The 19,573-nt window shown below is 42.7% G+C and overlaps 1 protein-coding gene across 1 annotated transcript in view; it reads right to left on the bottom strand.

Moving 5' to 3' along the window:
• Window positions 1-19,573, bottom strand: part of abca4b (ATP-binding cassette, sub-family A (ABC1), member 4b) — a 55,054-nt gene that overhangs the window by 6,900 nt on the left and 28,581 nt on the right. Inside the window, 25 exon segments of the mRNA XM_051875663.1 lie at window positions 4,599-4,722; window positions 4,900-5,047; window positions 5,137-5,252; window positions 5,376-5,553; window positions 7,795-7,964; window positions 8,102-8,176; window positions 8,296-8,401; window positions 8,971-9,003; window positions 9,105-9,199; window positions 9,300-9,492; window positions 11,667-11,765; window positions 12,534-12,658; window positions 12,896-13,053; window positions 13,497-13,571; window positions 13,713-13,767; window positions 13,994-14,199; window positions 14,280-14,379; window positions 16,510-16,691; window positions 16,860-16,997; window positions 17,785-17,924; window positions 18,006-18,137; window positions 18,234-18,411; window positions 18,783-18,998; window positions 19,118-19,210; window positions 19,292-19,496. Of these exon segments, the coding sequence (XP_051731623.1) occupies window positions 4,599-4,722; window positions 4,900-5,047; window positions 5,137-5,252; window positions 5,376-5,553; window positions 7,795-7,964; window positions 8,102-8,176; window positions 8,296-8,401; window positions 8,971-9,003; window positions 9,105-9,199; window positions 9,300-9,492; window positions 11,667-11,765; window positions 12,534-12,658; window positions 12,896-13,053; window positions 13,497-13,571; window positions 13,713-13,767; window positions 13,994-14,199; window positions 14,280-14,379; window positions 16,510-16,691; window positions 16,860-16,997; window positions 17,785-17,924; window positions 18,006-18,137; window positions 18,234-18,411; window positions 18,783-18,998; window positions 19,118-19,210; window positions 19,292-19,496 (3,340 nt within the window).

Genomic DNA, 19,573 nt, shown 5'->3' with positions numbered 1-19,573 from the left:
TCGCTGCATCACGTGCCTGGGCGTTCAGCACACTGAAGCAGCTCATTGTGGAAACATGACTATTGCAGTGTTGACGGTGCGTCGGCGTGTAGGCAGGGTGATCTGAGGATCACGGTCAGGGCTTCCCCGCCGAGCGCCGCTCCGCGGGCCCCTGTCCCCTCTACCTCACTGCAACCGGTGGTGCTGCCGACTGAGCGTGCTGGTCCCTCTACGGAGCGGCCAGCCGTTTCTTTCGGAGCACCGACGGATGACTGCATGTCGATCGCGGCATCGGAAGGTGAGCAAGAGTCCTCGGGAGATGAGGACTCGGCTGCGTTACCTCCCTCCAGGACCATAGCGTTGTCCGAGCCCGATCCTGAGTTGACGGCTATGCTTTCCCGGGCTGCCGAGAAGGTCGGGCTCGTCTGGAACCCTCCACCGTGTCCCGAACCTTCTCGGCTCGATGATGGTCCCCAGCGCCCCACCCCGATGCCATTCTTCCTGGAGGTGCATGATGAGGTGACCAGGTCCTGGCGGACGCCCTATAGCGTTCGTGCGAGACCTGGTCCCTCGTCCGCCTTCACCAACCTGGATGGCGGGGAGGCTAGGGGATATACACTGATTCCCCCAGTCGAGAGGTCTGTTGCGATGCAACTGTGTCTAACGGCCTCCGGCTGGCGCGGTAAGACGCGTCTGCCATCCCGGGCCTGTAAATTCTCGTCAGGCTTGACAGAGCTTGCGGACAGGCTGCCTCCGCCCTGCATACCATGGCCCTTTTGCAAGTTCATCAGGCAAAAGCGTTGATGGAAATGCCCCAGGGAGGTCTTGACCAGCAGCTGCTTGGGGAGCTGCGTGCCGCCACGGACCTCACCCTCCGGGCGACTAAGGTGACGGCACGTTCTGTTGGTCAGGCGATGGCCACGCTTGTGGTCCAGCAACGCCACCTGTGGCTGACCCTTGCTGATATGAGGGATACCGACAAATATCGGTTCCTGGACTCCCCCATATCACAGGTCGGCCTTTTCGGCGACGCGGTAGAGAGCTTCGCCCAGCAGTTCTCTGCCGCCCAGAAGCAGGCTGAGGCTATTAAACACGTCCTGCCCCGGCGGTCCACTGCTGCCTCCACCCCGCCGCCGGCCGCACAGCCTCAGCCCGCTCGTCGCCGAGGGCGCCCGCCTGCGTCGTCCTCCGCCCCTGCTAAGACGGCAAAGCAGCAGCCGACACCAGCCAAACAGCAGGGTGCCGGTCGCGGACGCGGCACCCAGCCCGCTCAGGCCAAGCCAGGTGGCAAGAGGTCGAGGAAGACGCGACCCTGAGACGGGCGACCTGGAGGTGAAGGTTCCTGCTCTTCGGGAGAGGACTCCATCGTCTCTCCCACCGGGGGGAATTTGTGAATTTGTCTGTCCCGCCGCTGGCTCTCCGGAGTCCAGCGGTACCCACTTCATCACAAGAAGAGCAGTTTCCCAATCCTCCAGGTCACAAGAGACTGCGGCTGTCAGTGTGCGAGGCCCCGCCTTGCCACTCGCAGCCCACTCTCTCTTCGCCAGCAGGTCCCAGTGTGATGGTCGAGGCCGCGCCCCAGCCGTCTCCCATTCACACTGTCACCTCGCAGAGTCTGACCCCACTTCGGGCCGCTGCAGGGTGGTCTACGCTCCTGCCGTATGACTCGCGCTGGCCCTGTCGCCCCGCGTCTTCACGAAGATTGCGGAGGCGGCCATTGTTCCCCTCAAGGAACAGGGCGTTCGCATCCTCAACTACCTCGACGACTGGCTCATCCTGGCCAGCTCGCGGGAGCAGTTGTGCGAACACAGGGACATGGTGTTAGCTCACCTCAGTTGGTTGGGTCTTCGGGTCAACTGGGACAAGAGCAAACTCTCCCCCGGGCAGAGGATCTCTTATCTCGGTATGGAACTGGATTCGGTTGCCCGGACTGCGCGCCTCACAGAGGAGCGCGTCCAGTCAGTGTTGACCTGCCTGAGTACGCTCAAGTGCAGGACAGCGGCCCCACTGAAACTCTTTCAGAGGCTCCTGGGGCATATGGCATCCGCAGCCGCAGTCACGCCGCTCGGATTGCTTCATATGAGGCCGCTTCAACACTGGCTCCGCGGCCGGGTCCCAAGATGGGCGTGGCAGCGCGGTACGTTCCGTGTCCCCGTGGCAACGAACTGCCTGTCCTGCCGTATGTCGCAACTCGCCCACCATCTCTTGCTATGGAGTCAGAAGCATCTGAGGTCGCTTCGTGCCATTCACGTCCCAGGCGTGCTCAACCGTGCAGCCGACGAGCTCTCACGGCAGCCTCCGCTGCCGGGCGAATGGAGACTCCATCCCCAGGTGGTCCAGCTGATCTGGCAGCGCTTCAGCGAGGCACAGATAGATCTGTTTGCCTTCCCGGAGACTGCCCACTGCCAGTTGTTCTATTCCCTGACCGGCGGCACGCTCGGCACGGATGCCCTGACAATCAGCTGGCCCCGGGGCCTACGCAAATATGCGTTTCCCCCAGTAAGCCTTCTCGCACAGCTCCTGTGCAAAGTCAGGGAGGTTGAGGAGCAGGTCTTGTTAGTGGCTCCATACTGGCCAACTCGGACCTGGTTCTCGGACCTCACGCTCCTCACGACAGCACCTCCCTGGCCCATTCCTCTGAGGAAGGACCTCCTGACTCAGAGACGGGGCACCCTCTGGCACCTCAAGAACCTGACGATCAGATCGTGCTTCCCTAGCGATTTACCATCAACTGCATAGTGATGTGCATAGTGATCTACCGCTTGCGGGAGAGGGTAGGGGACCTGCACGCATTTTCGGTTGACGAATCGTGCCTGGAATTCGGGCCCGGTGACTCTCACGTTATCCTGAGACCCCGGCCTGGATATGTGCCCAAGGTTCCTACCACTCCCTTTCGAGATCAGGTAGTGAACCTGCAAGCGCTGCCTTCGGAGGAGGCAGACCCAGCCCTAGCTTTGGTCTGTCCCGTCCACGCTCTGCGCCTGTACGTGGACAGAACGCGAAGCTTCAGGACCTCAGATCAGCTCTTTGTCTGTTACGGAGGCCAGCAGAAGGGAAAGACTGTCTCCAAGCAGAGGATGGCCCACTGGATAGTGGACACCATCGCCCTGGCGTATGAGTCCCAGGGCGTGCCTTGCCCGCTCAGGTTGAGAGCCCACTCCACCAGAGGAGTGGCCTCTTCCTGGGCGCTGGCGCACGGCGCCTCGCTGACAGATATCTGTAGAGCTGCGGGCTAGGCGACACCTAACACGTTCGCTAGATTCTATAGCCTTCGTGTAGAACCGGTATCTTCCCGTGTACTCGCTTCCACCAGCCGGTAGACGCGAAGAGCCCGTTCTAGTGTCGGCTTGCAATGCCACTCCCGCCCCCTGGGCCGGATACGTGCATCCTTTTTACTCCAGTCGAGTTCCCCGCTTGGCGAACCCTGTCGAGTTCCTCCGCCTCCTCCTTCGGCTCGGACATTGCTGAGTGTCTGATGCCAGGCCAAACCTCCGTCACCGACGTTGACGTTTGGCTGGGTTCCACATGTCGTGACCCCTCCACGTGAGTGGTCCCATGTGTGTATTTGTCCACGGTCAACTCCCTACGGCGAGCCCGTGTCTTTCCCTAGCAGAGCCAGCTCTGCTGTCACCTGTCAGATGAGTCTCCCCCTACCCAGGTGGAGTACTGCCCACGGCCAGTCCATATGTGTACTCTCCACGTAAATTCCTCCCCTACGGGTGGGTAGTGGTCTCCGCAGCATCTCCTACGGGTTTGCTTCCCCAGTGTAGTCTAGTTTACTTAGTGGGTATGTCGGAACAGCAGTAGACTCTCTCGGCGTAAGCTCGCCCCCTTCCCCGTCCCACTGGTGCGCCGGGTGGCTAGAGCTTGCGCTGGGCACTGGAAGGGGTTCATACTGTGGCGCTTTATTTCGGATCCCAATTCGTCATTCACTACTGACGTACGTCGAACGTGACCGACTGAAAGGGAACATCTCGGTTACGTATGTAACCCTCGTCCCGTCGCCACAGTTGCTGTACCCTCGATGTAGTGCGGACTAGATTGTCTCCTCAGTGAAAAATAGAGTGCGATGGCATCTGCTCCCCTATTTATACCACCTGGCGGGGGCGGTGCGCATTATGCAAATATCGCACGCCAACTCCATTGGCCTGTTGTAGTTCACTCAAAACTGATAGGGCTCTCTAGCGATATCCCAATTCGTCGGTCACTACTGACGTACGTCTCCGTTCCCTCCTTCAGGGAACGAGGGTTACATTCGTAACCGAGACGTTTTTAATAGACCAGGGATTAGAGTGTGGAAAACAGCTACTGACATCTTGAAGATAATTCTTTTTGTGTTTTACAGGAAAAATATTGTATGAGTTCTGAGTGAAGAAGATGCAATTCAATTATATTTAGACGAGTGATGGAATGTTTTCAGCATTTTAGACATGCATTTTTTTACTTACATACTTAATTTTCAAAGATATACATGATTATTGCTAGAAATTTCATTAAAATCAGCTTTGGTACTGTCAGTTTGAATGGACTGAGTAAGGACATTTACTTTTATTTGAGGTGACAGATTTTACATAACAATCAACCTATCATTACTAGGTCTTGCTAATAGACGGACATACCAAATCGGGCGTAGACATCAGTCACGGCCTGGTTCATGGCCATATCAATGAGACCTCGACCGAGACAGAAGTGAGGGAAGACCAGTAGCACCTTCTTCAACACCTCATTAAACATTAGTAGAGACTGAAGGGTTTGTGAAGAAAAAACACAAGCAATTACTACAAAATAAGCAATACGAGATTTGTAAATATGGATTTATAAGCAAAGATGTCTTTCATTATTGTGACTTAAAGGTACTATATTATAATTTTATATAAAAACAAACAACAACAAATATTGTGAATAAAAATGTAATTATACCCTGTTGTTTTCAAAGAGCTCTAAGATGAAGGTAATGGCGCTACTGTTGATACCAATGAAAAGGTTGATGCAGGAGAGGGACACGTACGCCGTGCTGGGGACATTGAACATGTAGGACATGGGGTACATCATGGGCGTCACTGACCACCTGCATAGTGAAGAGCGAAAGAAAAATCACTGTTGTGCTTGAGCTGATTTTCTCAAGTCAATGGCAATCTACATAAGCCGCTGACTGACCCATAGAGACAAAGCAGAGCGACCAGCGCTGGCAGATTTGTGGGTGATGTGTAGCACTTCTTATCAAAAGCCACAAAAATGGCCACAACCATCACTGTGCTGGCAGAGTAGTTCATCTAGCACAAACAAACGAATGAGATATGAGCAATCAAGCAGCATTCCAAAAACATTTCGCAATGACTAATGATGGACATTTTACAGAACTGTCCTTGTTAACACACAATGCCGATAAATCTCACCATGTCCCAGAAAAAGTTGGCGACCCAGTAGACCACAGGACTGACTCCACTAACAAACTGCAGATGTTTGGCCTTGGTGACACGTTCCTGAATGAGGTAAAGGATAAAGCTGGCTGGGATGAAGGACATGGCAAAGATGACGCAGATGGCCACCACTGCATCCACTGATGTGGCGAGACTGTCCGGAATGAAAAGCAGTCTTATACTACACTTTTTACTTAAAAAACATTATTCACACAGTCATACAGTATTTACATTTATGTATGAAAACAGGAGTACACTTGAAATAATGTGTATCAGATTTCGATGTTTCTGATTCCATGACTACATACACTACCATTCAAAAGTTTGGGGTTAGTAAGATTTAAAGGGTTAGTTCACCCAGAAATGAAAATTCTGTCATTTATTACTCACCCTTATGTCGTTCCACCCCCTTACGACCTTCATTCATCTACAGAACACAAAATAAGATATTTTTTGATAAAAAAATCCGATGGCTCAGTGAGGCCTCTATTGCCAACAAGATAATTAACACTTTCAATGCCCAGAAAGCTACTAAAGACATATTTAAAACAAGTTCATGTGACTACAGTGGTTTTACCTTAATATTATAAAGCGACGAGAATACTTTTTGTGCACCAAAAAAAAATAAAAAAAATAATGACTTTTCAACAATATCTAGTGATGGCTGATTTCAAAACACTGCTTCATGAAGCTTCGAAGCTTTATGAATCTTTTGTTTCGAATCAGTGGTTCGGATCGCGTATCAAACTGCCAAAGTCATGTGAACTATTGAAATTTCGAAACACTTGTGACGTAACAAAGCCTCGTTTACTGAAATCACATGACTTTGGTGCTCCGAACCACTGATTCGAAACAAAAGATTCGTAAAGCTTCTAAGCAGTGTTTTAAAATCGCCCATCACTAGATATTGTTGAAAAGTATTTTCGTAGCTTTATAATATTACGGTTGAACCACTGTACTCACATGAACTGTACTAAATATGTTTTTAGTAGCTTTCTGGGCATATGAAAGTGTTAATTATCTTGCTGGCAATGCAGGCCTCACTGAGCCATCGGATTTTATCAAAAATATCTTAATTTGTGTTCCGAAGATGAATGAAGGTCTTACGTGTGTAGAACGACATGAGGGTGAGTAATTAATGACAATTTTCATTTTTGGGTGAACTAAACCTTTAAAGATAAATTAAATTGATCAAAAGGGACAGTACAATATTTAATGTTACAAAAAATCAAATAAATGCTGTTCTTTTAAACTTTCTATTCATCAAGGAATGCTAGAAAAAAAGTATCACAGTTTCCACAAAAATATTAAGCAGCACAAATGCACAAAAAAGTTCTGTCATGAAACTCTAGATGGCGCAGGCTAATAGGTCCTTTACTCAACCTGCTGGTAATTACATCGTTATCTATAGAGCACAGCTGATTGGTTCCTGTTCTACAAGTAGTCAATGAGCTTACGTGCTCAACCTTCAAAATACTTTGGTAGCATTGCCTTAGCAGTGCAGTGCACTTCAGAAACCCTCCACCTTCTCCAGCTCCACCAGTGTCGATCTGCTACGGGTAATTCATGTACGCTATATTGTACAGCAGCAGCATGTCTTACTTGCTCACAGCAGTGTGTTGTGTATGTATTGGCAGTAGCAAGTCCCGTACTTGCTCTGCAGCAGCAGCAATAACCTACAGCATCAGCAGCAATAAAAGCAGAAGCGTAGCAGCTCTATTCCACCAAAAAAAAAAAAAAACATGTCAACATTGTCATACCCATTACCATGCCAAACACTTCGAGAGTTGTCATGACAGAACTGTTTTCAACTTTGATAATAATAAGAAATGTTTCTTGAGCAGCAAATCAGCATATTAGAATGATTTCTGAAGGATCATGTGACACTGAAGACTGGATAAATGACTGCTGAAAATTCATCACAGGAATAAATTACAGTTTAAACTACATTAAAATAGAAAACAGATATTTTATATTGTAAAAATGTTTCACAATATTACTATTTTTACTGCCATTTTGATCAAATAATGCAGCCTTGGTGAGCATAAGAGACATAAATATTATTATATTATAAATAATTATTATATTATGAATTATATTATAATATTATTATATTATAAATTATTAATTATAAATAATGTATTATAAATAATTAAAGCGTACCGACCCCAAACTTTTGAATGGTAGTGTACATCACCTCATACATCACTATTAACTGAATGTCAGATTAAGATTAAAACCCCTTGTTTTAGTACAGTGGTCGATTGACAAATGAGTAGGATTACAAAACATTTTGGACCCCGTTTACACCTGTATTTAGTGCTGAGCATCAAGACGGATGATGTAAACTGAGCCTATCAGTCAAAAACATTTCAATGTGACATGTGACACTCACACAGTGACCTCTGAGAGCTGTTCTTTGGTCAGGTTGAGCGGGTGGTTGATGGCAGTAATGCCGTATTCTGATGGGTTGGCGTGAGGCGGCAGGTAAGCACGAAGAATGGCGTTGTTTGCTATGTTCATGAAGGAGACCATGGCGTGCCAGCCTTTGTTATTATACCACACCTGTGACAAGTTAGGGGACCAGGAGCAAAATAAAGTCAGTAGAATACGATCCTTGACATTTAGACATTTTTATTCATGGCTTAAGTGTCCAAACACATTTTGGGATATTGTATTGTTAAATAGGTGGTTTAACTTACCTTAACATTGTATTCACTCTCCATGTAGTGCAAGAAGGTTCCTAATTCATTCATGGCTGACTTTGAATAGGGACCCTAAGGAGAAGAAATCATTCAATAGTGTATATGTTATGTGTTCAGAATAGAAAGTAATATATTTAAGTGCCTCTCATCAAAATCTCATGATCGTTTATGTGTAGTACACAATATAATACCCCTGTAATATTCATCATCCGTCCAAGCTGGGAAAAAATGTTCTGGATCATCTCAGGGTCTACATCGAGAATCGGTAGTTGTCCACCAACAGAGAGTCCACCATACCTGTGTAAAATTGGGTTTTTAGTCAAGCATATTTTTAAAGATTCCTTAGTTATTGTGTCCACTATTTGTTGTGTGAGAGTATTATCAATACATAATTTTTGCACATTAACATTTCGCACTGGTGTATTTTTGTTATAAACACAGATGCATATTATGTCCATTAATTTTTATTATCAACATTTTAGTATACAATTTAATTGTGCTTCTACTATCGACTTTGCTATGTTAAATGGTCATGCGGTAAGACAAATTAAAAGTAAAAAAAATTCAGTAAAAAAAAAAAAATCAATAGAAAATCAGCATAATTACAAAAGAATTAGCAAAATGGTGTTTAAAAACATTTTAGATATGTATATCATGTCACACTGAAGGACATGTCAAGTATTTTTTTTTTTTTTTTTTCGGCCGTAATGAAGTAAAATCCTGAGGCATTCTGCAAAAAAGAAATCCTTTGATTATGATGTGTGGGTTTTCCACAGATATGTTTCAACTGTTTGATTGTTTCATATCCATATCGGCAACCACATCAAACATCCAAACAACTAAATAATAAAAGACAGAAATTTTACCTTTGTTCATTCACCCAATATTTGCTCTTCAAGCTGCATAAAAGGAAAACAGCAGTCATTATACAAGTTGTCATTATACAAAATGAAATGAATACTAACACTACTAACACACTGAAATTTTTATAACAGCTCACCTGGTCTTGATGAGCGTGGGGTAAGTCTTCACTAAGTAGTCAGAGATGTTTTTGTTTGTCATGTCGAGCAAAATGTCCCCCGTTGGCTCTTTTCTCTACATCAGAGCAACAACAACAAAAACAAAACATTATTAAACCCACTGCCTAGATCTTTATAATTGCGATTAAAGTATATCAGTTCCATCTGATCCTGACCTGTGGTGGTGGCAGTCCTCCAGCTCCAGCTGCACAGACAGGCAGCATAGTGAGCTTTGTATCAGTGCTGCACTCACAGGAAGGGGAGGGGTTTCTTGTATCCCATGCGGGACTCAATAAGATGTTTGTGACCTCAGGAGACACTGGAGGAACTTCCCAATCAGAGGTTGTGTTTAAGCAGGTGAAGAGGTTCCTGTGAGCACAAATTCACATATAATATAATATATATATATATATATATATATATATATATATATATACACAAACCCGATTCCAAAAAAGTTGGGACACTGTACAAATTGTGAATAAAAAAGGAATGCAATGATGTGGAAGTTTCAAATTTCAATATTTTATTCAGAATACAACATAGATGACATATCAAATGTTTAAACTGAGAAAATGTATCATTTTAAGGAAAGAATAAGTTGATTTTAAATTTCATGGCATCAACCCATCTCAAAAAAGTTGGGACAAGGCCATGTTTACCTCTGTGTGGCATCCCCTCTTCTTTTTACAGTCTGCAAACGTCTGGGGACTGAGGAGACAAGTTGCTCAAGTTTAGGAATAGGAATGTTGTCCCATTCTTGTCTAATACAGGCTTCTAGTTGCTCAACTGTCTTAGGTCTTCTTTGTCGCATCTTCCTCTTTATGATGCGCCAAATGTTTTCTATGGGTGAAAGATCTGGACTGCAGGCTGGCCATTTCAGTACCCGGATTCTTCTTCTACGCAGCCATGATGTTGTAACTGATGCAGTATGTGGTCTGGCATTGTCATGTTCGAAAATGCAAGGTCTTCCCTGAAAGAGACGACGTCTAGATGGGAGCATATGTTGTTCTAGAACTTGGATATACCTTTCAGCATTGATGGTGCCTTTCCAGATGTGTAAGCTGCCCATGCCACACGCACTCATGCAACCCCATTCCATCAGAGATGCAGGCTTCTGAACTGAGCGCTGATAACAACTTGGGCCTGAAGATCACAGGCATCCAGTATGGTTTTCCGGCCTTGACCCTTACGCACAGAGATTGTTCCAGATTCTCTGAATCTTTGGATGATATTATGCACTGTAGATGATGATAACTTCAAACTCTTTGCAATTTTTCTCTGAGAAACTCCTTTCTGATATTGCTCCACTATTTTTCGCCGCAGCATTGGGGGAATTGGTGATCCTCTGCCCATCTTGACTTCTGAGAGACACTGCCACTCTGAGAGGCTCTTTTTATACCCAATCATGTTGCCAATTGACCTAATAAGTTGCAAATTGGTCCTCCAGCTGTTCCTTATATGTACATTTAACATTTAACCGGCCTCTTATTGCTACCTGTCCCAACTTTTTTGGAATGTGTAGCTCTCATGAAATCCAAAATGAGCCAATATTTGGCATGACATTTCAAAATGTCTCACTTTCAACATTTGATATGTTATCTATATTCTATTGTGAATAAAATATAAGTTTATGAGATTTTTGCATTCCTTTTTTATTCACAATTTGTACAGTGTCCCAACTTTTTTGGAATTGGGTTTGTATATATAGTCAAACCAAAAGTTATTCACACACTACATATATATATATATTTTATTTATATATATATATATATATTCCAAATTCCAAATTATTATGCAAGTGACATATCAGTAGGATTTCAGTACAATAAACATTCAGATTTTAGTTTTTCTAAGAAAGTGTTTGTTTGTTTATTTATCCATGTCTTTTTAGATAAATGGTATCAATCTCAGACAAAATAATTTGCCAGGTACTTAGGTAAATGGAAACCCTACTTAGAGGTTGTTCCACATTATTAAGCAAGTCACAGTTCTCATGCAATATGGGGAGGAAGAAAGATCTTTCTGAAGATGAAAGCATGAAATGGTGCAATGTTGTGCAAAAGGCATGAAAACAACTAATATTGTGTGAAGACTGAATGCAGATTATTGAACTATCATAAGATTTGTGAGTGATTTAGAGCACAGCAGAACTCGGTTAGATAAAGGCTTATTAAGTTTCTGTCAAACAAGTTAATTGTATGAAATGGGCAGCTATAAAAAAAAAACCCAGTGTTGAGTTAGTGGTGGCTAAAATACAATTTTACACATAACTGCCAGCCTGCATGGAGAGGTTCTTGAGACTCCAGAGACACCAGCAGCTTCAAATACCTGCTTGCTGCTCAACACTGGTTTTTAGACTTAACAGCCTGCACCATCTAGAGTTTCATGACATAACTTTGTATTTGAAGAAGTAATCGCATAAATCAGAACTGGATGGGTGTACACTGGCTCAATATATTCTCCAGTGTAAATCTCAAAATGATTAAAGTATGCTCATAGTGTAGTTTCAAAACCCCTTCAGACAAAACTTCCAAACTCACTCCAAGGGCTGATTTGCCATACAGCGTGTTCCCATGCCAGGGTCCTTCAGCAACGTCTGTATGAAGTGCTTCATTTTTGGGTGTGATGGCTGCTCATTACTGAAATACAGAAGACCAGTGAGGAATTTATCTCCCATGAAAACATACAAACTACTTTATAAGCAGATTCTTAGAGTGTTTTCACATCTGGCTTGGTTGTTTCAGAACCTGGTGTGTTTTCTCCATTAGTTCAGTTTGGTTAGGCATATGTGAACATGGCAATTGTGCTTGGATCCGCACCAAAATAATTGGTCCGAGATTGCACGAACAAACAAGGTGGTCTCGGCCCGATTGCAAACAAATTTTGGAGTGGTGAGAAATAATCCGACCTGACGAACCAACGAACCAGGCTGTATGACAGGTAATTACATTTTGCTAATGCCTCTCAAAATGAAACATGGGTTAAGCTGGAGCAAAGACGAAGTGAAATGCTTTATTGAAATTTGGTCAGACAAACATATATAAAATATTTCAGAACAAATGTCGAAAACACATTAAAATACAAAGCCTTGATTCTTGTTAAAAATGATAAAGTAATGTAATGACAGCTGCAAAGAAAGCCACAATCAGCCTGCGGAGCTGTTGTCTATCCACCCTGACTGATGACTGCTATGAGCCAAATCCTGGAACATAAACAGGTGCACGCTGACCAATGAGAGGAGAGTTTACTCGCACTTGACTCGTAATAACAAATTTTGGTCCATTTAGAAATGTTGCCTTGTGAAAGCAAACCGAACCAAGAAGAAATCACAACATCCTTGTTTTGGAATAAAGCAAACAATCTACAGGAGTAAAAAACGCCATTAGACTCTAAACAGCTGATCTCACCTGATGAAGGTAAACTGTGGTCCGTACATCCATGGAGTGAGGGTCAGACTAGGATACTCTCCAAATGGTGGGACAATCATAGTGAAGACCAAAGAAATAAGGACAAAACTGGCTGGCAAAACAATCTACAAAAAAAGCAAAATGTAAAGAAAACATTTGCTTATTGTCTATTCTAGAAAAAAAACATGGCATCAAATAAGTGGCTAGAATATTTTTCAGAAATTGTACTTTTGGGTTCCACAGAAGAAAGAAAGTCATAGGAGTTTGAAACAGCATAAAGGTAAGTAAATGATGGCAAAATTATCCTTTTTGGGTGAAATTTTCTCATTTTCATAACACTGTGTCCGCAAACTTCACCTTACCTGTGCAAGGAAATCTTTGTGGCTGCGTGTGGCATGGTGAAATCTCTTGACCAGAAGAGCGTGGAACTGTTTGAGTACCAGGCTAATGCCTTTAACTTGCTTGGAGGCTCTACCAGCACTGTTGTCAGACTCCAGTGGGCTCCCCATTCCATTAGCATCTGTAAACCAGACCAGATACGGGTGTAATCTAATTAGACCTGCTGTAAAAACTCCTCAACAGCATTATATTTTGGCTGCTGGTTTGTCCTCACCTGGCTAAGACAACTGACCAGCTCAAACTTCCAAACCAGCAAGACCACATTAGTTGCTTTAACAAGCAAGCCCCATTCTTTTACTAGCTTAACTGAGAACCATTGTCAGGCAATCAGTTAGCACAACTGACTGGTTTACCAGCTAGACCAGCACTAATCAGCACAAACCAGCCTGGACCAGCATGGAAATTCACATTGGTCTAAGATGGTCTGGTTTCTGCCAAGAGCTACTGTATCTCAAGAAGCTTTATCTCTACATAAAGCATAGCACCTCAATCAAACCCTTTAGCACCCTGTTAGCTTCTTAGCATGAGTGCTAAGCAAAGCTGAGATCTGGGATCTCGATTCACCTTCAACTTTACTCGTAGCCTCTCTTTCTCTCAAGAAACCATTGCCATTTTTCCTCTGTTGTAGCATCCATTGCTCTGAGGGGGTAGTTTGACACAGTCAAACACAGGGTTATAAACTACTGGTTTATGGAAAGTACAGGACTTTATGAGATTAATTAACTTGAGATGAATTTCGGGTATTATGGTTGTAAATACAGATAATATGAGGATTTTTACCTGGTGTAACAGAGCTGTTGGCTGCCTCTCCATCTGCTGTAACTTTCAGAAAGATCTAAATACATACAACACAGTTTTTTAAATCATTAGTGATCACACATCTATACAGCAACTTTTGCACAGTAACAACCAATATATATATATAATTAATACCCATAAATGGATATTAAATTATACACAAAATTTAAACACAAAAGCAACAGTCTGTTGACTGGTATCACTGATGGTAATGGTTGCTAGCATAAAGAAAGAATTGCATGCAGAAAGAAATGTTGTTCAACCTCCTCCAGTGATGTGTCAGATATGCCAAAGCTACTGAGGCCCATGTCAGCCAATGTTTCCTCCAGTTCTCGGAAAAGGCTGGCATATGCACGATATTTAAAACCCTTATTTGGGAGCAGATAGGTCATCTCTTGACCGATCATTTCAATCAGCTTCGCCTCAGGTACATGGTGATGAATCAGAGTAGTGATGCTCTCAACATTCCCTGTGTGGAGAGAGAGAAAAAAAATATTAATTTTTGAAGAAATGATATCACTGTATATTTTGAGCTGTTAGTCCACTGACCGTCCAGTGTTCTCTCAGGCTGTAGTGCCTGACTCTCTTCTTTATATCTAGTGCAGGTGGAGCAGGTGCAGGAACATTCGGATGCACAGTCGCATTCATTCTGAGGAGCACAGGTGAAGAACTCTTATTGGACATAGTCAAAATACTGTAGTTTTAAGAACCACATTCCAGGCATTTATGTTATTTTTAGGGGTTTTCCTCTATAATCTCTTCTCCTCTCTGATGACGTGTTCTCTGGAGGGACAATAATCCCTCCCTTCCAGCAACCTGTCACTTACATAAGATCACATCACTTAGCAAATGACAACAATCAATCAATTTCTGATGGACAAAACCAAGTCCTGTCCTACATTTTTTTTATCGTTCAAGTAGCCATTTCACTCATATATACGTCACAATAACATAGGTTTTTCCAGCTCATATTATCATTCATTAAGCCAAAATAGTAAGTGTGATAAAGTGTAATACGCCTGCTAATCAATTTTTGAGGTACCATTCATGTCCGCAGCACAAACTGTGAGGTTATATGGTGAAGTTTAATACTTTTAAGTTTGTTTAAACCTGTGTTGCCCATTTAAGCACCATAAGTCAGTGTGTCTGTGTGCTTTACAGTAACAGTTGTATCATGACAGTCAAAGAACTCCTAAAGAACACATCCAAAGCACAGCTGTGGATTGTGATATAGTTTTTAAAAACAAACAAACAAACAAACAAACAAAAAATACACAAACTAGATAAAAGTATGTAATTACTTCATCCTTAAGGCAAGACATTACAGACAAAACCATTGCTTTTTCTTGCATGAGATGCTGGGCTATTTTGCTTCCATAACATGTCTTTTTTCAGAGTAGTGAAGAGAAAATATCCAAAATAGACATTAAAGTGTGTATTTTATTACATTTTATCTATTTGTGTCAGTAGATTTCAATTACAATACATATCCTTAAAGGCTGCTTCCTCAAAATGATATCTCCACTCCAGTAGCACTTACATCCAGTTTCATTCCTATCTATATTCTAAAGGTTTTAACAGAGGGGTTTGTTCATAAAACATTTGATTGGTTTATATAACATTTTATTCCTTAAGGATTAGTTCACTTTCAAATGAAAATTACCCCAAGCTTTACTCACCCTCAAGCCATCCTAGGTGTATATGACTTTCTTCTTTCTGATGAACATAATCATAGATATATTAATAAATATCCTGACGCATCCGAGCTTTATAATGGCAGTGAGCTATACCAACGAGTATGAGCTGAAGAAAGTGCCTCCATCCATCCATCATAAAAGTGTACTCCACACGGCTCCAGGGGGTTAATAAAGGCCTTCTGAAGCAAAGCGATGCCTTTATGAAGTTATAAAGGCAAGTTATGAAGTAAAATATCTAGCTTTTGCCAGAAGAAAGCTGGAAGAAAGCCCAACACCTCTCACAGTTCAAAAAGCTTACCTACGTCCTACGCCTTCCCTATTCAACTTACAGAAAAGTTTAACTGACGCAACGCCAGTTCCGTTTTTTTTTTCGTAACTTGAATACAGAAGGCGGTCTGGCGGAAGCTAGATATTTCACTTCATAGCTTGTTAAATATCAATATTTTTTTACACAAATGCATCGATTCGCTTCAGAAGGCCTTTATTAACCCCCCCGGAGCCGTGTGGAGTACGTTTATGATGGATGGATGTGGATGGAGGCACTTTCTTGAGCTTCATACTCAATGGTATTGCTCACTGCCATTATAAAGCTCAGATGCATCAGGATATTTATTAATATTTCTCTGATTGTGTTCATAAGAAAGAAGAAAGTCATATACACCTAGGATGGCTTGAGGATAAGGAAAGCTTGGGGTAATTTTCATTTGAAAGTGATCTAATCCTTTAAATTGTACTTTCTGATTTATGATAAAAAAAAATTTAAAAAAATTGTTAACTCTAATATCTCAACAAAATGAAACAAGAATTCTGAACCTGGCTTTATCAAATGCTCATATTTCTGTGAAAGATATGTATGCAAATTAGAGCATTTTTAATTAGATAATGCCTAATTTGCATATTTAAGTACAACATTTCAGAAAACTTGTAATACAAAACAATTATCTTAATTTTACAGTGATTATCAACTGGGGAAGTATTGTGGTGGTTTATCAGTATGGTGATATATTTTAGTTAAAATTTTTACTCTATATTCACCCATGGTGTTTTGCCGTAATCAACAACATGGGAAAAAGAAGTCTCACCTCCTTTTTGCGCTGGTCTTTAATGCGACGCACCAGCGTGAGGTAGAAACCCACTCCAAAGCAGTTTTTCAGAAAGAGAGGAGAGCCACTGCAGTGTAATTTCCCTTTAGAGATAATGGCCACTCTGTCACTTAACAGGTCTGCCTCGTCCATGTGATGAGTGGACAGTATTACTGTGCGGCCTGAATGAAGTGTATGTGTAAAGAGAGAGAAAAAGAGATCATACAGATATTTAACAACAGGAGGATCCGATTTGTATATTATTGCACGAGCAGCTGTACAACAAAGTCTCTCGCAGTGATTGACTTTTTAACCCTGCAATGTTTTCTTTGGCCAGAAGGTGGCAGTACCTGTGCGGTACTTCAGTAGCAGGTCCCAAATGGAGCGTCTGGAGTATGGATCAACTCCTGACGTTGGCTCATCCAATATCACCACCTTAGAACCGCCTACGAAAGCCATCGCCACCGACAGCTTCCTCTGCATACCCCCTTATTGTCAGAGTAGAAACAAATTGTTTAAAACACTGACTTTATAAACATTAGTGCTTGATGTACAAGTAAAAAAGCACTAAAAAAATGCAGATACTGTGGGTACAATCAGAGATATTTAAGGCAAAATGACACAGGAATTGTCTCAGGAAATAACGTTGGAACATTTGAAACAGGCACAATCATTATGCAAGCCTGTTCTTTGCCTCAGAGTAAAACATAAGTAATTCTGAGATAATGTGTTCTGTCAGTTCATGTCTGTGCTTTAAAAATCTTACATAAATACGGTTTTCTGTTTTAATATATTTTAAAATATCATTTATTTCCTTTTTCAGTATTCTTTGATGAATAGAAAGTTCAAAAGAACAGCATTTATTAAAAATATAAATCTTTTGTGACATCAGAAATATCTTTACTGACACTTTTTTGCATCAAGTTGATGCATCTTTGCTTAAAAAAAAAGTATTAATCTCTTTCAAAAACAAAACATTCTTACTGACCCAAATCTTTTGAACATTATAGTGTACAAACACGCTTGCATTTATCTCAGGCTAATCATCGTTACCACCAAGGCAACATCATTTCCATGTTTACCTTATAGAAGAAGCTTCATTTTATCCCTAACCCAGATCAGCTCCAAATAAGAAGCTTACCTCCAATACCCCCTGTCTCCCTGGCTTTTAAGTATCTGTCTAAAACACAGATCCAGAGTGGGCAAACTCTAAGACCCCTTAATAACAGATTGCAGATAACCAGATTATCATCTCAGGTTCACATTCAGACCCACCAGAGAGGTTCTGTGCTTCCTCGTCTCGTTTATGAGGCAATCCCAGGTCCTCCAGCATGTCCTCAACCTCCTGCTCGGCCTCCTTGCGCTCACGTCCCTTCATCAGAGAGTAGAAGAGAATATGCTCCTCTACTGTCAGACTGAGTGAAATAAAATGAAACATACATATCAGATTGCAGTATTTATAATGGTATATCCACTTGCAAAGAAAGAGTGCTCACTGGTTGAAGAGGATGTTGTACTGTGGACACATGCCCAACGACTGTCGTATGGCGTCCATTTCTGTACGAATGTCCCTCCCATATACGTAAGCCGTTCCAGAGGTGGGCGGAAACAACCCAGTCAATATGGACCTGCGACAGTGCAAGTACATATATGAGAAATGTGTCCAAAATGTCACAAACTAGATGGAAATTATCATCAAAGGTAAAGTGAAGGTAAGGACGTACAAAGTGGTGGTCTTTCCAGCCCCATTGTGACCCAGGAAAGAAGTGATCTGGTCCTCATAGAAGTTCATGCTGAGACAGTCCACTGCAGGTCTTGAGTTCCTGGAATACACCTTCACCAAGTCCTGTACTGAGACTCCTATTAACAGACCCTCTGGCTCTGGCTCAAAAAATGGATTTCCTGCAATAAAATACCCATACGGACACTAAACCAGACAGATAACTGACAGTATAACAGGTTTGGGTTCATATACAGGTACTACAGAAGTTTATATATTGTAGTACAGGAATACTCTAAAGATCAATTCATTCATTGACATTTTAATCGGAATGACAGTTAAAGGAAATTAGTGAAGCACAAATCAAAGAAACTCAACATTTGACATGTAAATTTGTAACCCTCAACCGTTAAAACTGCACCTATGGTTCAAACAGTTATATAAATTCCTTTGGATTTAGAATTAAGTTTCTTTGACACTTACAATTCTGCAGTCTTTTTGAAACTGAAAGTATTCAAATTTGTAAATAACACAACCCAACTGGCACCCTTACCGTTGTGCACAGGATGGATCTCCTCTTGTTGAATCTCTTCGTGCGTTTTTAACTGCTCCTCCCGCTCTCTCTCCTTCTCCATCCTCTCTCGTTTCTCCTTGTGCTTGCAGTTCTTGCTGCTGCGGGAACCATTGCATTCCCTGTGCTCTGGCGAAAGGCCCCCATGCTCAACATCCTCCTGCTTCTCCAAGTTATTTACCAGAGGCTTCTCAGGGCCTACAGATGAAACAAAATGAATCTAATAGGCCCTGTTTACACCTGTATTTTTTGCTGCCAACTTGTGATTGAATCATCCTAAATGGATGTTTATAACAGGTGTAAACAATTAACCATACCTGGATCTGGATTCTGTGAGGGTGAAGGTGTCAGCTTCACCCAGTACGAGGGCTGTAGAGGAAAATAAAATGGCCGACCGATGCCATACTGGCCTGAAAAGCCAATGGAACAAAGTAAGCTTTCTTTTACAGTAGTTTAGCAACATTCAGTGCAGTGCTTTGTAAGAAACTGACCTGGAAAGACATTGTCGAGATACCAAGCCAAAACAGCATAAAGAACTGCATCCAATAGCATCATCCGAATAGAAGTGAAGAAGGAGTACTCATCACCCTCTAGAGGACTTGTACCAATATTGTCCCACTGCAGACCCAGGCCTTGCTCCTCATAGCGGGATAGATACTCTGTCCCAAAACCAAAGGCCACTGGAGACAGAAAGCTCTGGAAAAGGAGGATTGTTTCACCAAACTTTAATTACATGCAAGAGCCATTTTGACCACTCAGATGTAAAGTCCAAA

Source organism: Ctenopharyngodon idella, chromosome 2 (assembly GCF_019924925.1).
Source record: "Ctenopharyngodon idella isolate HZGC_01 chromosome 2, HZGC01, whole genome shotgun sequence".
In the NCBI taxonomy this organism is placed as follows: Eukaryota; Metazoa; Chordata; class Actinopteri; order Cypriniformes; family Xenocyprididae; genus Ctenopharyngodon; species Ctenopharyngodon idella.
Note: the sequence above shows the minus strand (reverse complement) of the source record. Positions and strands in the feature narration are given on the sequence as shown.